We start from the raw sequence: 18,422 nt of genomic DNA, 5'->3' as shown, positions 1-18,422 counted from the left end.
GCAGAGTCAGACATTGGGGAATTGATCAAAGTAAAATGACTGCGTTTCCAAGACCCTGTGAAAAAAGCTTTCTTTCGTTCATCTTCTTGAGTGTCTGCGTAAGACTGCCCTCAACATGTCATGTGAGGTTGCAGATCTGGAGCGAGAGGTGAGATGGAGACCGTCTGCAGAATTCGGCTCAGTAAGCAGTGCAGGCATGGCGAGGCCGTCATTGCAGTGTTTTTCATGGATTTGAACAGCAGGTCGTCCAGTGCACAGAGCAAATCCCTCCTTTCTTCATTGCCTCAAGTCCTGTTTTCTCTCTTTCTCCCTTTTTCTCTCTCTGACAGAGCGTCTAATGTTGCTGTTGGATGGTCTGAGATGTAGGCCTATCTGAACCCTCTCGGGCAGCCTGCGTTATCGCTCTTCCATCATCTTGCCGTTAGCCTCATTCTCAGTCCTCGCCTTTTCTGCCTTTGACCTAACTATCAGGCGAAAAACAAAAGATGTACAAATGATTAGAATCCACCCGACCACCATCAATTCACGCTTGAAAAAGAGGACATTACCTTCAAAGTGCAAAATGAGTAGTGAGAGGGTAACAGGCCTCCAAGTGTACTGCCTATAGCCTTGATCAGATGGGAACACGGTAATCCTCCTCTTTCCTGATCTCTAGGATTATCTGAAAATAAAAAACAAAGACAAATATACAAGCTGGGTTCCTCAGAGCTCATTTCTCTCTATATCTTGGTACTGGTTTTCCTGTCCTAAAAGAGACATCACATTTCATATTATATCTGCAGCCGGTTCAGATTTCCTAATGTCGGTACATATGCCTGGCACTGCCATCGCAACTACAGATGGCAGCACCGCACAGCAATACAGAGAAAGTTGAACTGTGCTGGTCCTTTCGGTCCCCCTTGGCTCCAGGTTCTTTTACTGTGGTGAAACAACACAGACAGTAGCTCACCAGAGACACGCTGATGTGTAAAGGGTAGAGTTCTAGCACCTACCAGTTGTATGAAGTCAAATATTCAGCAATGTTAGCATAAGGACGTTTATGTTACATGCTTGTGTACAATAGTTCTAAACTCTGTCTGACAGATGAATGAAAACACATCATTTGTCAATGTTTTAGTCTCTCAAAAAATTGCCAAGGATGGACAAGCACATCTTCCCCTAAATTCAGTCATGGATTTACGTTTGTCAGCAATGTTTCTGTAACGTGGCTTTCTGTAAATGCTGATGGGTATGGGGGTGAGCTCACATGTCTGACCGGTCTCTTGAGCAGAAACATAGGGCTGGATGGGTTCAGTTCCACTGGGAGCTGTCGTCACCAGCTCAAGGGTTTTGAACTGGCTGCGTGACAAGAAAAGCAGTTTCAGTTTCTCTGACAGATGCTTACACAGTGGATGAAAGCTGCCTAATTAAAACCGCATTAACATTTTTAATTTAACAGTCCACTTATAGCAGTCATTATGGTAATTAACTATATTAACTATACTGACATTTAATAACTACAATTTATTAGTGCTGTCATGATTAGAAACGCATCCAAAAAAAAAAAAGTGTTAACATAACATATGTGTGTATTGATTATTATGTATATATAATTAAATTGTTCATATAATTTATATTTTAATAAATATATATTATTTATAAACATAACATTTTTCTTAAATGTATGTGTGTACTACATAATAAATACACAGTGCAAACACATATTATATTAACAATAAACTTTTATTTTAAATCTTAATAAATGATTGGATGCTACTAATGAGTAGATCATTTGACAGCACTACTAATTAAACAAATAATATTTCTTACTTTCAAACAATAGATCCTGTTACCTAAACCTTGCCTTATTCTTGCAGAAATATTTTAAGATGTTAGGTTTAAAAATAAATGCCACCTGCTTTGACTTTTTACTGCAGACATTTAAGTGTCCAAATTACTTTCTGGTGTCAGCTGTAGAGATTCAAAGTGTGTGTGTGTGTGTGTGTGTTTTTTTTTTGTTTGTTTTTTAGGCGAGAGAAAAAGAGATGAAAAGTACAAGATGTAATCAAAGGCAAGATTATATTATGTCATGTACCATGACTTCTTTCTCAATTACTGAGTCTGATCATAGTTTTGCAGTGGTTTTGGGATATCCTCCTCTCGACCAAAGCCTCCATCCTGCGTGTGAACACTGATTACAAGTTCTCACATTATATTGCTTCATTCTTATCAGGCTGTTGCAGTCACTGCTCTCTCACCTCGTGCAGTGCATCAATACGGAGGTCACAATTTTCCTTTGACGTCTCTGTAGGAAGGCAGGTTGGCGGTACACTGCACTGGCACCGTCAGGTGTTGGAGTAGTTCTGTGCAAAGGAGCAGGAACATTTCTCTCTAAAGTGTTAATCTTACTGATGAAACCCAGTGCTTGTGGTGAGATCTGATGTGCATTAGAGCTGCATTACAAAGCTCCTACCTCAGACATACAAGAATCTTCAAAAACATTTCTAGGGTGGTTGAAGATGAACTAGATTTACCAATGTTCATGACACAATTTATTAAACTCAAGTGGCTTTATTCAGAGTACAAAACCAACTATTTTGCAAAGGAGTGCTTTGCTGTTGCACATTAAATCAACATCATATCTGAAAGCCCTTACGTCAGGCAAACTATAAAGCACCATAACATGCATAAATCAGACCTTTATGAGGTGCTAAAGTGCAAGTCTGAAATGTGGCATGCATTTTGTCTGTGATAACAGGCAGACACTTTAAGCCTGTGCAGAGGGTCTTACCAGTCGGGATGTTTGTGAGGTCCTCCCGGAGATGCCCGACTGTGTACCACACATGCTGAGGATACAATGACTTCTAACCCTGATGGGAAAAAAGGCTAAATCACTATTAATATCATTCCTGTAGCTCAAACAATGGTAGGAGCATAGCATAACAATTCCTTGGTTATGAGTTTTACTCTCATAGAATGCATGAACTGATAAAATATGTCTTGAATGATACATCACTTAAAAGCTTCTGTCAAATGCATCAATTTCTTGCTGAATAATTAGAATATTTAGATTAGAGATATTTAGATTTACAATTAAATAATTAAAACAAAATGTGTTAAATAATTAAAACAAAAATTGGCTGAAATATAAAATGTATGATATCATACTTGAATGCATGAATGTTTATAGTATATATTTTTATTTTTGGTGTTTGCACATTTTATGTTTTGTATTTTGTATGTGTATATAATTCTCTTTATTGTATCTATCTTGTCTTGTTATCATGTTTGCACTGTAGGACTTCTGTCACTAAAACAAATTCCTCGTATGTATAAACATACCTGCCAATAAAGTGATTCTGATATCATCTGCTAAAAAATCTGCACCCTGGCTCTGACTTTTGCAGCTCACTTGCCTCATCTAGACAGTAAAGCTGCAGGTCAAGTTATGTCCTCCTCACCTGGTCAGACTTGATCTCAGATTTGCAGGGAGTTGATGCCATTTTTGTGACCTCAGGAATTTACTACGTACACATTTGCAAATCTTGACTGGAAAATAGCAAGGTTCTGGATGTGATGCATAAAACATGTTTGGTTTTGTTTGAAACATAAGAAGCCCTCTTCTTTATTAATAGCTAACAGGAAGTGGGCCTGCCTGAAAATAAAGATTAGACCGGAGGGTTGAAATCGCTAAGTTCCTCTAGAAAGTTCAGGTTTAGCTGCGTGGCCGGGTAGGGTAAAAATCCTGAAATCGAAACGTATTGTAACCATTGCAACTAGCTATCACAAACGTGATTAGAGCCTTCAAGTAAACACCATCTATCTCACCTTGTGAAGAGCAGATCAGCCTCGTATTTCAGAGTGTAGAAATGTCATTTCATGTTATCGTGTAGGACAACTTCCTCACCCTCACTGCAGAGACATAAGAATAGGCATAGAGAAACCTCCCAGGCAGTTATGCTCACCCTGTGATTGACTGCACAGTGACTACTTGGCTGCATGTATCAGGGAGTTTAACATTCCAGCTCAGGCATCGTCGGTGCCAGGATGCTTTTCCCTCAGAGTTCATAACATTCCAAACCATCAGCAATGTTCTAGACACTTTAACTAAGACCATCTAGCAGATTTCAATGCGTATGGTCATCCTGTGATCAGTAATGCGTATTTTTGTTTTTGTTTTGTGCTCCACGCGGGATAAAACTGTGCTACCAAAAATAAAACTTTTAAAGTAAATTTTTTAAAAGTAAAACATGTATTTTTCTATTCAGTATTTTCTTAATCATAAGACTGCAAAATAATAATAATAAATAAATATTTTTAGTTTCATCTATATTCTTAATTACTGTATACATATATTTCATATCCAAACATGCCCTACTGGTAACCTCAACATGATCGTACATGATCCAGCAACACAGAGCGACTGAATTCAATTCCAAATGAAACGTTACCTGGGAGTCAGAAATGAAATGTTTAATCAAAGTGCTTTTAATAAACTCATATAATTTGACTTTTCCGCATTTCATGTACGGATCATGTTGGAAAGAGTCTCAAGTAAGTATGTTTGGATATAATATAATATACAGTATTAAGAATATAGATGAAACTAAAATATTTATTTATTATTATTATTTTAAAATCTTATGATTATGAAAATACTGAGCAAAACCATGTTTTAACAAAATTACTTTAAAAAAGTTTTTATTTTTAGTAACATTTCTCCGTGAGCTAAAACAAAAACAAAATAACGCATTGATCACAGGATAACTAAGTAACCGCATTGAATCTGTAGATAATGATCTTGGCAAAAATGTCTGCGTGTGCTGACAGTTTGAATGTTATGAGAAACTCTGAGAAAGCATCTGAACACCGACGATGCCTGTTCAAATGTTAAATGCGCAGTCAGTCGTGTATAACTACTGGGAGAATTTCTCATGCTATTCTTTGCTGCACGACGAGGTAGTGTCTACGCGGCTAACATGATGACATTTTCTGCTCGCGAAATACGGGCTTGTCTGCTCTTGCAGGTGAATAGATGTGTTTGTTTGAAGGCTCTGTCAATGTTTAATAGTTGAAAGTAGTAACGGTACAACTACGTTTCGTTCTCCGAGACACCGATACGGCAAGCGAACTTCTCTGAAACCCTGTGGCTCCGTTCAGCACTCGGTGGTCACTTCGCTAGCTGTGCGAAGAGAACCTTCGTGTTCAAACAGAGCCAAACATGTTTCTCTATGCATCGCAGTCGGGAACATGGTGTACGATCGGAGCTGCAAATGTATTGCAATTCCTGGTCACAAAAATGACGTCCCAACTTCCTGCAATCCGGATTTCAAATTATTCGGAGTGAGAGGAGGACGCAACTTGACTCGTAACTACTGTCTGGGCCTGGTGGTACGAAAGCTGGCAAGAAATCAGGAGCAGAAGAATACAATTTTGGCAGATGATATCAGAATCACTTTATTGACGGTATGTTTACACGCGGCGAATTTGTTTGTGACAGAAGCTTTCTACGAACAACGCGATAACAGACAAGACGAATAATAAGAAAATTATATACAATATGCAAATAAAATACAAAATGTGCGAAACACCAAAAATAAAATGTACTATAAACATGTGATATCACCACATTTTATATTTCAGAAGCCAGTTACTGTTTTAAACCAACGCATTTTATTTAATTGACAGTGTAAATCTAAGCTATTCTAATCTAAATGTTCTAATTATTCGGTTAAGTGATGCATTTGACAAACTTTAGTGATGTATCATTCAAGACATACGACTATCGATTCATGCATTCTATGGTAAAACTCGCCAACCATGGAATTGCTGATGCTATGTGCTGTTGAAGCTCAAAAATGATAATAGTGATTGTGTCATCGAGTGATGAAATCATTAGCCTCCTCGGCACGTAATGACTTACGCAGTCGAGCATCTCAGAGAACCTCTGCAGGCTGTCGACAACAGATTTCTGCGCAGGCTTAAATGTCTGCCTGTTATCACGGAGCAAATATGCCATATTTCAGACTTGCACTTTTGCACCTCATAAAGATCTGTTTCGCGATGTTATGAGTCGCGCTTGCTGATTTGAGAGCTTTTCGAAGCTATGAATGTTTAATGTGCGTAACTAAGCACCTAACTTAAAAATAGTTGATTTTTATTCTTTCTCTGAATAAAAACCGCTTAATTTAATAGTAATGTCATAAATTATTGGTAAATCTAGTTAATCTTTCAACCAGATCTGAAAATGTTTTAGTCTTCTTCGTAATCAAAGGAGGCTTTAACAATGCGGCTCTAATGCACATCGAATTCCACAAGCATCGGTAAGGTAATCTGTTTTTGTGAGAAAGCGTTCGCGCTCCTTTTACGCAGAACTGCTCAACGCCTGACGTGCCAGTGCGGTGGCGCGTCAACACTGCCTTCTGAAGACGTCGGCGTGTGGTGGTCCTCGTGCTATTGCGCTGCACGAGTGCGGCGCAGCATTGACTGCAATAACAGCTGACTGAAATGAAGCAGCTACTATTTTGTAATCGTGTTGCAGATGAAGCTTTGATCATCAAAACCTTTGCAAATGAACCGTAATTGAAGAAAGAGAATCATGCAATAGACATAATATATCTGGTTTTGTTACATCTTAACACTTTCATTCCTTTCTCGCTCAAACAAACAAAAAAAACACACTACACACACACACTTTAATTACAATTGTTACTGAAATAATTGAACGCTAAATGTCTGCGTAAAAGAAGTCAAGAAACGAGTAACACATTGACACAAACAACATCTAAATATTCGCGAAACAAGTGTTGTTTAAATGGCACAATTCTATTGTTTGAAAGTAAATATTATTTGTTTAATTAAACAGATATGTCAAATGATTCGTGGAAATTAATAACATCAATCATTCATTAGATTTAAAAAATAAAAGTTTATTGACAATATAATATGTGTGTTTACACTGTCTTATATTTGATATGTATTACACACATACATTGAAAAAATATTATGTTTATAAATAATATATATTTGATAAACTAATTATATGAGTAATTGTGCCTATATACATAATAATCAACTCTTTTTTTTACACATATGTTTATATGCTGCACGGGTGATATCATGTTTAGCGCACTAATAGAGCAGCGGTGTCAAATGTCGAAACATGAGTGCCTTCTATATTGTGCTATAAATGAACTGTTAAGTAAATATTGCAGTATTTTAGTGAAGCGCTTTCTCTCACTGATGCTTTATCTGTCGAAAACTGAAAACATTTTTCTTCAAGTTCAACGAGCTGACGACGTGGCATCGGCTCTCGTTCTGCTGAAGGAAGAAGACGTCAGGTATGGTACCTACAGCGACCTAGCTTCCACGTTACAAGCGACGTTGCTACGGACAACGTAAATCCTTGACTGGTAACGAAGATGCTATCCTCGTAACGAGCGAACTAAAGCATTGACAAATGATGTGTTTTTCGACCGTCTGTCGGACGAGTTTGAAACTATTGTACGCGGCATGTAACATGACATCTTATCTGTGCTGAATATTTGACTGCCCTGTCGGAGTGCTGAAGACTACCGCTACATCGGCGTGATAGTGGTGACCTGTCTGGCGTTGTTCACCGCAATGAACGCAGGACAGGGTCAGACCAGCAGCACAGTTCAATCTCTTCTGTATTGCTGATAACGTACTACCATCTGCAGCAGGATTATGCTGCTGACGACCAGAAATCTGAACTCGCTGCTTCAAACCTGTATGAAAATGTGATAATATTTTAGAACAAGCATCAATACCAAATATAAAATGGCTCTGAAACTAACTATGTGCTATGCTGTGTACCTTTTCGAATAATCTAAGATCAGAAAGAAGAAAGGAAGAGACAAATGTTCCCATCTGGACTCGTCATAGGCTTGCTTACCTCTCCATACTCCTTTGGCACTTTAATGTGTCCTCTTTTTGTGGTGTTGAGTAAATTATTCTGTCGACCCCAATACATCTTTGCTTTCAGCTTTCTGATAGTTAAATTTCAAAACGCATTGAAATGAACGCTCTGTGGAAGTATTGTTATTCAGCCATGGCTTACTACAACTTCTGCTACTGCAACGACCCACTGCAAGCGAGTGCTCTTCTCAACCCTCGCATGATGTTCGAACGATCTTGACGAACACTGAAAGATAATTCCAGAAAGCTTTCACGGGGTCTTTGAAAGCGCCCGGTCATTTGCATTTGATCAGTCAATGTCTGACTCTGCAAATAACACAGAGAGCCTCGAGGCTAACAATATAAACGGCACCAGTCTTCTTCTTGGACATCACGAAAAAACGGAGAACGAAAAGAAATATAGCATTTTATTATGTGTGCACGTCGTTATTATATGTATTGTAATATTGAGCTGGAAGTAATAGTAGCTCTGACTTTTTGCGGTGGCGTAATTATTGATGAAAATGAACTTTGTTGTGAACTTGCGCAATTTTAACAAGTATTCTCTTCTGTATACTCCTAAACAATTATGCATCGGCATTTACTGTTTTCTATATGCTTATTTTCGAACTCAAATATTTAATGAAACCGAACATTATTTTAATATTATTAATATTGATAAACTTGAACTATAAATCAGGTTCTTCGTACACAAATTTCGGTGTTCTTTCATGAACAGTGCGTCTCTGTCGACATCCTTTCGGATACTCCATGACTGGCAGCACATCTGATACTTCACACCTCAACAAGTAGCCTTTAATAACACTATGCATTCATTCATTTCATTAAGAATATTGTTCAAATCTTCCTAACATCAAATGATGTTGAGTCTTTTACAATATGTTTTATTTTGAAACATTTGCAGGCTCTTGTGATGGATCCCTGATATAATATTTTTATCTGTATATCTAAATATAACTGTCCAAATAAGATCTGTAAGAATGAAAAGAATGATGTTGAAATAAAGGCGAATGATATAACACTTAGCTCTTATATACACAATGTATGCAAAAAGAAAATGTTGAGCCAACTTGTGAACAACTTGTTGACAATGTTGGTTTTATTGAAACAGTATACATTTGTTCACTTTAAAACAGTATAAAAAAATGAACGCTGAAAATGCTCAGATATGTAGCTATTTTCATCGATGACGCCTTATCCCCAAATGCATTCTTAAAAATGAATGACAAGGGTATATATTATGATGAAACCATTTTTGAAAGTAATTGTATGCTTCTTTATTCAGGTGCAATCTAATGTAAAACATTGAACCAATCGAGGTGTCGGCCGATAAAACAAGTGCTCTCTTTGGAAGCACTCCTCCTGCATTGAAGTACCATAACCATCCCGGTCGTAACGAAATCACGCTGTCTAAATCAGCCTCCTACAGGCTGCGGCAATATGACGCATTACTAGCAACACATGCAGATGTCAAATAACATCACTGTAGTTCTGTAATTTATTTTGTAGTAACGGTGTATTGACAACAATGCATTGCTTTCTTCATTTTATACTAATCATGGTATATTGCCTTTCATTGTAACGAATGCTGAGTCATTAATGTTGTTAAGAATTCGTATTATATTTACGTGCTGATGTTAACCAGTTGATTGCGCTTGAACAAAAGCCATGGCTACCTTTTAAATTATTGAAGACCACAGACCTCGATAGTCCCTGACTCCAAATATTCTAAAAAGCCATGCACAAAATATAGCATTGAGGATGATCTGTCATGGTAGATCAACCACATACAACAGCAAAGTAATCCGATTACAAAAGTGATGATGGCTTGGATAAAGGCATCACTGAATAATAAAAAGTTATTATGACTGTCAGTCAATTTAATTTCTTTCTTTTAAAACATTTGAAAAATATTGTTTCAAGATGTATTTACATACCTCTTGAATGAGGACCATACAGATATTTGTTTGACATTGCATTTCCAGTATCATACACTATTGGAATTGCAGGTCCATTATCAACGATGCATGTGCCCATTCCAAACCTCACAGGAAATTTCTGGAAAACAAGAAAAAAACATCTGCTTTAGCTGTGCCTATATGTCTGTAAATGTTTCAAACTTAAAAATGCTGTCAAAAGTTTACTGGACCTTGAATAAATTGAAAAGGTTTCCTCCGTGTAAGGTTAAGAAGTGGTTTTCAGTGTGGTATCTCAGGATGGAGGCAGTTTTCCAGTGTTCCAGCTCAATATTATTAGAAACGTGCCACACAGATATGTCCTGTGCCACAATGTCATGATATCCAGGATTCTGTCAAGTAAAGTCACGTTTATTTATATACTGCTTTATATAATACAGTTTTGTTAAGTTTCAGATTGTAGATAAGCATAATTTTGATTGTCTTAATATCCTTTACTTTGAGCCATGGCTGTACCAATAGTGTAATAAAAAATACCTTATAATCATCACTTGTGGCAGCTTCTGCAGCTCCGAATGTGACTGTGTTTGCCCATGTCCCATCACCCTCAGGCCAGTTTGGGTTGCTGCCCTGCTGACTAGACCAGCGATCCCCAACAGTACACTTTCCGAACATGTTGTTTTCATGAACACTGGCCACCAGCGTCCAGCCGCCGCCAGCAGTGGTCATATCACAGAACGTCTGGTAAAGGACTCCTCTTGAGGAGACCAGATAGTACAGGCCGTCTGATTGAACGCAAGCATTTTTAAGTCAACTGAACGCAGTTTGGTGCTTAAGATAGCAAAAATAAATAGAAAAGATCATACCATCAAAAACGTGATACTTCTCACGAATTTCTTTGCAGCTTCGAGCAGCATATTTAATTCTGCCCAGAAGTTTTACAACTTCAGGGTTGATGTTGGTTTGATCCATAATATTATGTGGTGCTTCTTGTTGAGTAGCTAAAATATTAAACATAAAGACATAGTGTAATACATTGTGATATGAAGTTAGATAAAATCATTTTAAAATGAAAAAAAATACACTCACTTAATGCTGCCTCACAGAACCATAAATTCAGTGAGAGTGAGAGGCTGAGAAGGATCCATGAAAACATGTTTGTACTTTGCAAACAAAAGGAGAAAGGTTATTCACAATAGCACATTGAGCACATCTCTGTGTTACAGGAACTGCCTTATCGCTGTTATACATTTTTTGCATTTATGATGTAATTTGTCAAAAATAGGTTGATTCATATTTATGAATTGCTCTCAGGTGAATCTTGACTTTTACTACTAAAAGGAAAGGCTTTGGCTGCACTGTAGGAAAGACACCGTTGATGTAGATGAGAATTTGCTTCCGATGAACAGTGTATGAACCTGCAAAGAACCTGCATATTCTTCATGTACCGTCTTGTTTAAGGGGCGTTTCCTATTACTACATTTCTAATAAAACGATCTTGTCTTTTTCTTTTTGTATTGACAAACAGTAATAAAGCGAAAATGCTGTCTAAAATTTGCAGTCAACAGTCTGTGCAACATAGAGTAATAGTGTGTAATAATGTGTAAAAATCGTGCTGCGGTCATCCTGCCCGTAAACGCAACCCGCCGCTGGAAGTGGCACTTTTAAGTTTCTTTCGTAAAAAAAAAAAAAGTAGATAAAATACAAAGGTTACGTCTGATTATTTCACTCTCAATCTTTTCCTTATTTTCTTTGTATGATTAAAAAATTCTTACGTTTTTGTCGTGCGTTTCCCTGTTCTGATTTAGAGAGCACCTTCGACGCAGCTCGGGCAAGTCTGAAGATGCGCGTGGCCCTCCAGCGGGCCAGGTTGCTTCCGCCCTCCGCTCTTTGGCTGGCGGCCAGAGGAATGCGAAACAGGTTTTTACAGCCGTTATTTTTTAGTTCCCGAAAAGGACGTGATTTAGCGAAACGCTAGTTCAAATGATCACTCTGAAACAAATTCTGTCGCCCTCTCCTCTCTTTGACTGATGGGAATACGAGTAGAGAACTACTTGGACGACTGGTTAATTATGGCACCCTCAGTGAGCGAGCTTTGTAGTCACAAAAATATTGTCATCAGCCACCTCCAGCACCTGGGGCTCACAATAATATGTTTAAAGAATGTTACTGTGGCTGATCAATATCTCATCGTTTTGCGCAGTCCATGTCCCCAGTCACCTGAACCACGTTGCGGACATGTTATCAAGACAAAGAGTGACTCAGGGGGAGTGAAGACTGCACCCCCAGACTGTGGTCATGATATGGAATATATTCAGACAAACTGAGGGGTAGACCTCTTCACATCTGTGGAGAACACTTGTTGTCCACTCGTTGTCAAGTTTTTTTCCTTGAGCGAACTCCCCACTCTGGGAGAAGACGCGCTTGCCCACCCTTGAGAGAGTTCACAAGCTTTTCCTCCAGTGAAAATCTTGCATCAGGTACTGTGCAGAATCAGTAAGGGAAGGAACTGGTTTTGCTAGTTGCGCTAAAATGGCCAATTTAACCTTCCTGAGATGTTATTGAGCCCTCCATGGCCTATTCCCCTGAAGAGGGACCTCCTTTCTTAAGTGAACGGCTCAATCTGGCACCACAACCTGACACTGTGGGACCTGCATGTCTGTTCGCTCAACAGAGCCTGCCCACTTCAGCATCGTTAACTCAGCAAGTAATGAGAACCATTTCTGAAGCAAGAGCCCCGTCCACCAGGCGCCTGTACACTCAAAATTTTTACAAATTGATGCAGCTCAAAGAACATAGATCCAGCAACCTGCTCAATAGCATTCATTCTGTCATTCTTACAAGAGCACTTGGATACCTCAGGCCCTTCATGCTCAAAGTCTACATAGCTGCGATCTCAGCCTTTCATAACGGTATTGACAAACAGCAGGTTGACAAGAATAATTTATTGGTTAAATTTCTTCGCGGTGCAAGACCCTCCCCGCTTGAACACTATCCCCGTCTGGGACTTGTCTCGGGTCCTAGATGCCCTGACACCCCCCTTTCAAACCTCTGCAGTCAGCCTTGCTTAAGGTTGCTCTCTCAAGACGCTTCTGCTGGATCAGGGATTTACATGCTCTCTCAGTCAGTGAATCTTGTTTGAGCTTTGGTATTATGTATATGGCTACCATTGCTCACGTAGCACAGCTGTCTGAGGAGGGTTGGTTTTGGTAGCTTGGTTAGGGCCATCCCACCCAAACTCTTTTCATTTAGATTTTTGCCTTGTTTGTACCAAGTTATGTGAGCGACCTGAGATATCAGTACCCTTTCAGAGGAAATGTTTGGTATATGTCTGTCACCTTCTTGATGCTCTCTCACCAGCTGGACAGGCATGTGCTTCAGCATGACATGATTGGATATTGTTCCCCAGTGCCCATTAGGACGGAGAGTTGAGTTCCCTAAAAGGGGGACATCTTGGGTTTATTTATGTAACCATGGTTTCCTGAAAGGGAACAAGATGTTGTGTCCCTTTGCCATGACAACTGAGTTGGTGACGTGTTCAGCAGGTACCCTTTTATACTTTTGGGTACCCGCCTACAGTGTTTTTATCTCACTAGTGTTCTTTAGTCAAGAAAATAGTCTGTGTATTTCACAGCTCTTTGTGTAATCTGAGGCCAAAGATTAGATTCTAAAAAATAAGAATAAGGTATTTTTAACTAAAACTTGACACTGACCTAAAAGTTTGAAGTTGGTGTGTAGTTTTGATATTAATGTTTATTGCATATTTCAGTTTAATGAGTCTCACCATGATGGTGTTTATTGCTTGTGTGAATGACACTGAGCTCCTTCTATATACATTCATATTCAAAAGCTGCTTGTGATGGGTTTTGGTTCGTCATGTGACTTTCTCATCACCATCTGCTTTTGGTGGTTATCAGTGTATTTCAAATGTGCAAAACAGATTTCAGTGCTTTACTTTCAGTACAGTTTTTCTCAATTGCTAATACACTAAAACCCATTGGCTGAACAAAGTTGCCTAACCTAATTTAGCTAATTGTGCATTCTGTTGTCAATACCATTTCACATGTTAAAACACAATTTGCAGATCTCACTCAGCAGACTTTTCAGCAAAACTCCAAACACATTCTTAACACACACTCTGCACTCTACGCCTGTCATCCATACTGATAAACACAAGTGGCAACAATCAAATACAAACAGAGAACACATGTAATTGAACACAATCAGTTTAAAGAACTATGATAGAACATGTTTTCATTCAAAAGACAATAACAGAAAAATATTTTTGAGATTAAACATTTTGTTCTCCCTGAGAACTATATGTTTTGAACAATGCGTTTTCTATTTTTCGGTTTATAGTTTACTGACTGCTTGAAAGTGTATATAATTTTGATCACTGTTTATGATTTGAGAGCAGTGCTTGAGTTAAGTTTTTACAGTTTTTTTTACAAATTGTAAACTTACAGTATTTCCCAATTCTGATAAGGTCTGCATCGTAAGACTCACTGAATTGTGAGAAAGAGGTCACAATTACTGTTTTTACTTTATGTGATGGAAACAAGCTTGCATAGTAACCAATGTCAGACCATGAATGCTGAAATTTGTGTTAATGACTTCAGCTAGCATCCATATCTAATCCCCATCCACTGAAAATAAATTTCAGTCAAGTTTCTAATTTAATTTTTGCATAAGGGACCCAATTTTTCTTTTTTTACATTCTATAAAATAATGACTCATCCAGTTTAAGATACTGCAGTATCTTGCCAAGAATAAACAGTCAACACTATAAAATGGGTTTCAGTTGAAGGTAAACTGAAGACTAAATTAAAAAAAAAAAAAAAAAGTTTTCATAAAACATGTTGTCACGACCCAGGCTTGCACTCAGGTCTCTGGTGTGGTGGTCAAACGATTTACCGCTTAGCCACAAGAGGAGTAATGTTGGACCCAAAGGAAACACTTCAGGCAGAGCTCCAAGCAATGTAGATTTAATTAAAAAAAAAAATCTTTGCACAAAAAAAAAAAAAAATAATTCCAACAAAAGTCCTTGGACCGAGGTAAACTTAACAGTGCAAACAACAGAAAGGAGTACTTGGAAAAATAAAAACTTCACGGGAAAAACTAAATCAGTAAACTGCATAGGAAAAAACACCTAATAACTTAATAGAGCGGTAGCTTGAGGAACTAGGAAATACAACGCAGCAACTCACAGTAACGAAAAAAAAAAAAAAAAAAAAAAAAAAACAAGTGAAGAACAGAGAGAAAATCACAACTTAAATACCCAATGGTAAACAAGGCACAGGTGAACTAGATATCACTAAACAAGGACACACGAGGAAGAACTAAGGCAGGGGGAACACAGGGGCCTCTAGAGGCATGGAGAATAACTGCAGGGAGTGGGATGCTGACACATGTATTACACAAAACAATAACAATAGTTACATATTTGCAGAAACCTATTAGCAATATGGTCAAATCATGGAAAACATTCACTAACACGAGAAGGCAAAATGCAAATTTGTGTCCATATGTATATAAAGTTGCCATTTAATGCTATAATAAGGAATTTTAAATTGTTATTTATAGTGATATATTTGTTAAATGTCTGTTTTATTAGGCTACAATATAATACATTTCACAGCTGTTTTTTTTTTAACAGAATGGATGTACAGTGGTGTAAAAAAGTGTTCCTGGTTATTTTTGTATGTTTGTCACATGTTGTGTGACACATGTTTCAGATCATCAAACAAATTTAATTATTAATCAAAGGTAACAGAAGTAAACACAACATGCAGTTTTTAATTGAAGGGGTTTACTATAAAAGGAAACGAAATCCAAACCCACATTGCCCTGTGTGAAAAAGTGCTTGCCCCCTGAACTAATAACTAATAACTGGTTGGGCCTCCCTTAGCAGCAACAACTGCAATCAAGCGTTTGTGATAACTAGCAGTAAGTCTGTTACAGCGCTCTGGAGGAATTATGGCCCCCTCATCTTTTGTAGAATTGTAATTCAGCCACGTTGGAGGGTTTTCGAGCATAAACTGCCTTTTTAAGTTCATGCTTAAACAGATGGCCGGACATTGTCCTTCAGGATTTTTTGCTAGACAGCAGAATTCATGGTTCCATTTATCACAGCAAGTCTTCCAGGTCCTGAAGCAAAACCCCAGATCATCACACTACCACCACCATATGTTACTGTTGGTACGATGTTCTTTTTCTGAAACGCTGTGTTACAGATCTAAAGGCACACACAGAAACATGGGAAAACACACAACTATCTTACATGAGAAAATGTTATCTTCATTCTTGGAGTCACAAATAGCATGAGAAAACTTTATCTTCAAAGTTAGAGGTTATTTTTAATTCATTTAATTCATTTTGCTCTCACATCATAGGACACATACCCTCGTGCATCACATACAAGCTAAAATGAAAGATAAATGTGACACGAAACATCCTCAAATATGATTCACACTTTTCTGCATCTATCAAAAAGAAATTACTGACCAATATGATGGATGTATACATCATAATACATAATTGTGCATGTAACATTCAAATGTTTATTAATGTGGTATATCCCGGACAGATGGAAATGAAGCTGGTGATTTTGGTTTCAAAGTCTCAGCGATAAAAGAGAAGTACAGCTGCTTCAGTTATCTCTCGGGAAGCACTGTGGTCTATATGAGTGCCATAGCCATCCCAGTCGAAACTTGTAAAGTCCCCACACTGTCTAGGGGCCTCCTGAGGGAAGTGTCCACCTCCACCAATACAGAACTGCAAAAATATTAGTGCATTACTAAAACTGCATAACCAGAGAATATCTGACTTAAAAACAGTTCTACATAACCCGGGTGGAAGAATTAAGCTTCTGAAAAGGGGGCCGGCATCACCAGCTTATTTGCATTTAAAGAGACAAATACAAAAATTGCATTTTAGCACATACCCCAATAATAGCAACTTGCACAAAACTAGAACGAAAAATTATCTGTGGGGTAATTTGAACTAAAACTTTACATAAACACTCTGTGATTATCAGAGACTTATTTTCTGTCTTGTAAAAAGCAGAATAATAGGTTTCCTTTAAGACATGTTTTTGCCTTTCTGTCTGCTTGCCAGAAAAACGTCCACTGGCACTAATGCCGTCTATGGATATTGTCATAAATTATCCATATTATATTTTAAACTCACATGTTCAACTGTGGGACAACTGGTTGGTTTAACTCCTGAACAAAGAGCCATGGCTGCCTGTTCTTTGTTGAAGACTCTGAATGTGATGAATCCAGTCTCGAATTGTGCTTGGAAAAAAGAAGAAAATACATTATTGATGATTTATGCTCCACTCAATATCTACAACCTGTCATGATAGATCCCTGTATATTGCTTTCTTCGTATAGAGTTTTATATTATGAAAACATGAATACATAATGTAATAAGTAATATAAGTTATAGAGTAATATTCCCGTACTTTTCATTAAAGGACCATACAGACTTTGGGTGTAATCCTTATTTCCAGTGTCATATACTATTGGAATTGCAGGTCCATTATCAACTTTACATGTGCCAATTCCATACCTCACAGGAAATTTCTGTAAAATGAAGATGAGAAACAAATTCTGTATGTGTCTCTAAACATTTATTGGTAACACCTTACAATAAGTTCATTAGTTAACATCAGTTAGCAAAAAATGGTTAACATGAACTAAGAATGAATAAGAATTCTACAGCATTTATTAATCTTAATGCTAATTTCAGCATTTACTAATGCATTATTAAAATCCCAAGTTGTGTTTGTTGACATTAGTTAATGCACTGTGAACAAACATGAACTAACAATGGTTGTATTTTATTAATTAATGTTAACAGATGAGTTAAAAACAAGCTAATTGTCCTAAAAGTAAAACTCAAAACAGTTTATCTGACCTTAAATAAATTGAAAAGGTTTCCCCCGTAGAGGCTTAGGAAGGTATTTTCAGTGTGGTATCGCAGGATGGAAGCAATGGTCCAGTGTTCCAGCTCAATATTATTAGGAACATGCCACACAGACACATCCTGTGCCACAATGTCATGATATCCAGGATTCTGTGAAAAAAAAGAAAATAGACATAATTGTCAGTTCAATGTCTTAGTGTCCTTGGTTAAACCATTGCTGTAAAACCATAAATGTAATTAAAAAACAACCTTATAATCATCACTTGTGGCAGCTTCTGCAGCTCCGAATGTGACTGTGTTTGCCCATGTCCCATCACCCTCAGGCCGGTTTGGGTTGCTGCCCTGCTGACTAGACCAGCGATCCCCAACAGTACACTTTCCGAACATGTTGTTTTCATGAACACTGGCCACCAGCGTCCAGCCGCCGCCAGCAGTGGTCATATCACAGAACGTCTGGTAAAGGACTCCTCTTGAGGAGACCAGATAGTACAGGCCGTCTGATTGAACGCAAGCATTTTTAAGTCAAATGAACGCAGTTTGGTGCTTAAGATAGCAAAAATAAATAGAAAAGATCGTACCATCAAAAACATGGTATTTGTCACGAATTTCTTTGCAGCTTCGAGCAACATATTTAATTCTGTCCAGAAGTTTTTCCAACTC

General features: G+C 37.9%; 2 protein-coding genes across 3 annotated transcripts in view; both read right to left on the bottom strand.

Annotated features, from left to right (window-relative positions):
• Nucleotides 1-613: 613 nt before the first annotated feature.
• Nucleotides 614-11,707, bottom strand: LOC122347939 (intelectin-like). Its single transcript, XM_043243181.1, has 9 exons — nucleotides 11,609-11,707; nucleotides 10,923-10,996; nucleotides 10,700-10,834; nucleotides 10,371-10,618; nucleotides 10,067-10,225; nucleotides 9,855-9,975; nucleotides 1,256-1,402; nucleotides 863-918; nucleotides 614-661 (listed from the first exon to the last, which is right to left on the bottom strand). Exons 2-9 carry the CDS (start codon nucleotides 10,987-10,989, stop codon nucleotides 614-616), a joined length of 981 nt encoding a protein of 326 aa, XP_043099116.1. The 5' UTR covers nucleotides 10,990-10,996; nucleotides 11,609-11,707.
• A 4,622-nt stretch (nucleotides 11,708-16,329) lies between these two features.
• LOC122348209 (intelectin-like) overlaps nucleotides 16,330-18,422 on the bottom strand; it is a 2,541-nt gene continuing 448 nt past the window's right edge. For both annotated transcript variants that reach the window (XM_043243496.1, XM_043243495.1), the window contains exons 3-8: nucleotides 18,341-18,422; nucleotides 18,012-18,259; nucleotides 17,754-17,912; nucleotides 17,299-17,419; nucleotides 17,022-17,128; nucleotides 16,330-16,607 (exon numbers count right to left, since the gene is read on the bottom strand). The exon at nucleotides 18,341-18,422 is cut by the window's right edge. In XM_043243496.1, the coding sequence (XP_043099431.1) occupies nucleotides 16,455-16,607; nucleotides 17,022-17,128; nucleotides 17,299-17,419; nucleotides 17,754-17,912; nucleotides 18,012-18,259; nucleotides 18,341-18,422 (870 nt within the window). In that variant the 3' untranslated portion in view covers nucleotides 16,330-16,454. The remainder of the gene's footprint in view (nucleotides 16,608-17,021; nucleotides 17,129-17,298; nucleotides 17,420-17,753; nucleotides 17,913-18,011; nucleotides 18,260-18,340) is intronic.

Source organism: Puntigrus tetrazona, chromosome 7, assembly GCF_018831695.1.
Source record: "Puntigrus tetrazona isolate hp1 chromosome 7, ASM1883169v1, whole genome shotgun sequence".
Lineage (NCBI taxonomy): Eukaryota > Metazoa > Chordata > Actinopteri > Cypriniformes > Cyprinidae > Puntigrus > Puntigrus tetrazona.
This window is presented reverse-complemented; position numbering and strand designations above follow the sequence as displayed.

Coding starts and splice junctions, on each gene's coding strand:
- LOC122347939 (XM_043243181.1), bottom strand. CDS start 10,989: ATGTTTTCATGGATCCTTCTCAGCCTCTCACTCTCACTGAATTTATGG. Junction 10,835..10,922: donor GTTCTGTGAGGCAGCATTAA/GTGAGTGTATTT, acceptor TTAATATTTTAG/CTACTCAACAAGAAGCACCA. Junction 9,976..10,066: donor ACCTTTTCAATTTATTCAAG/GTCCAGTAAACT, acceptor CTTGTTTTCCAG/AAATTTCCTGTGAGGTTTGG.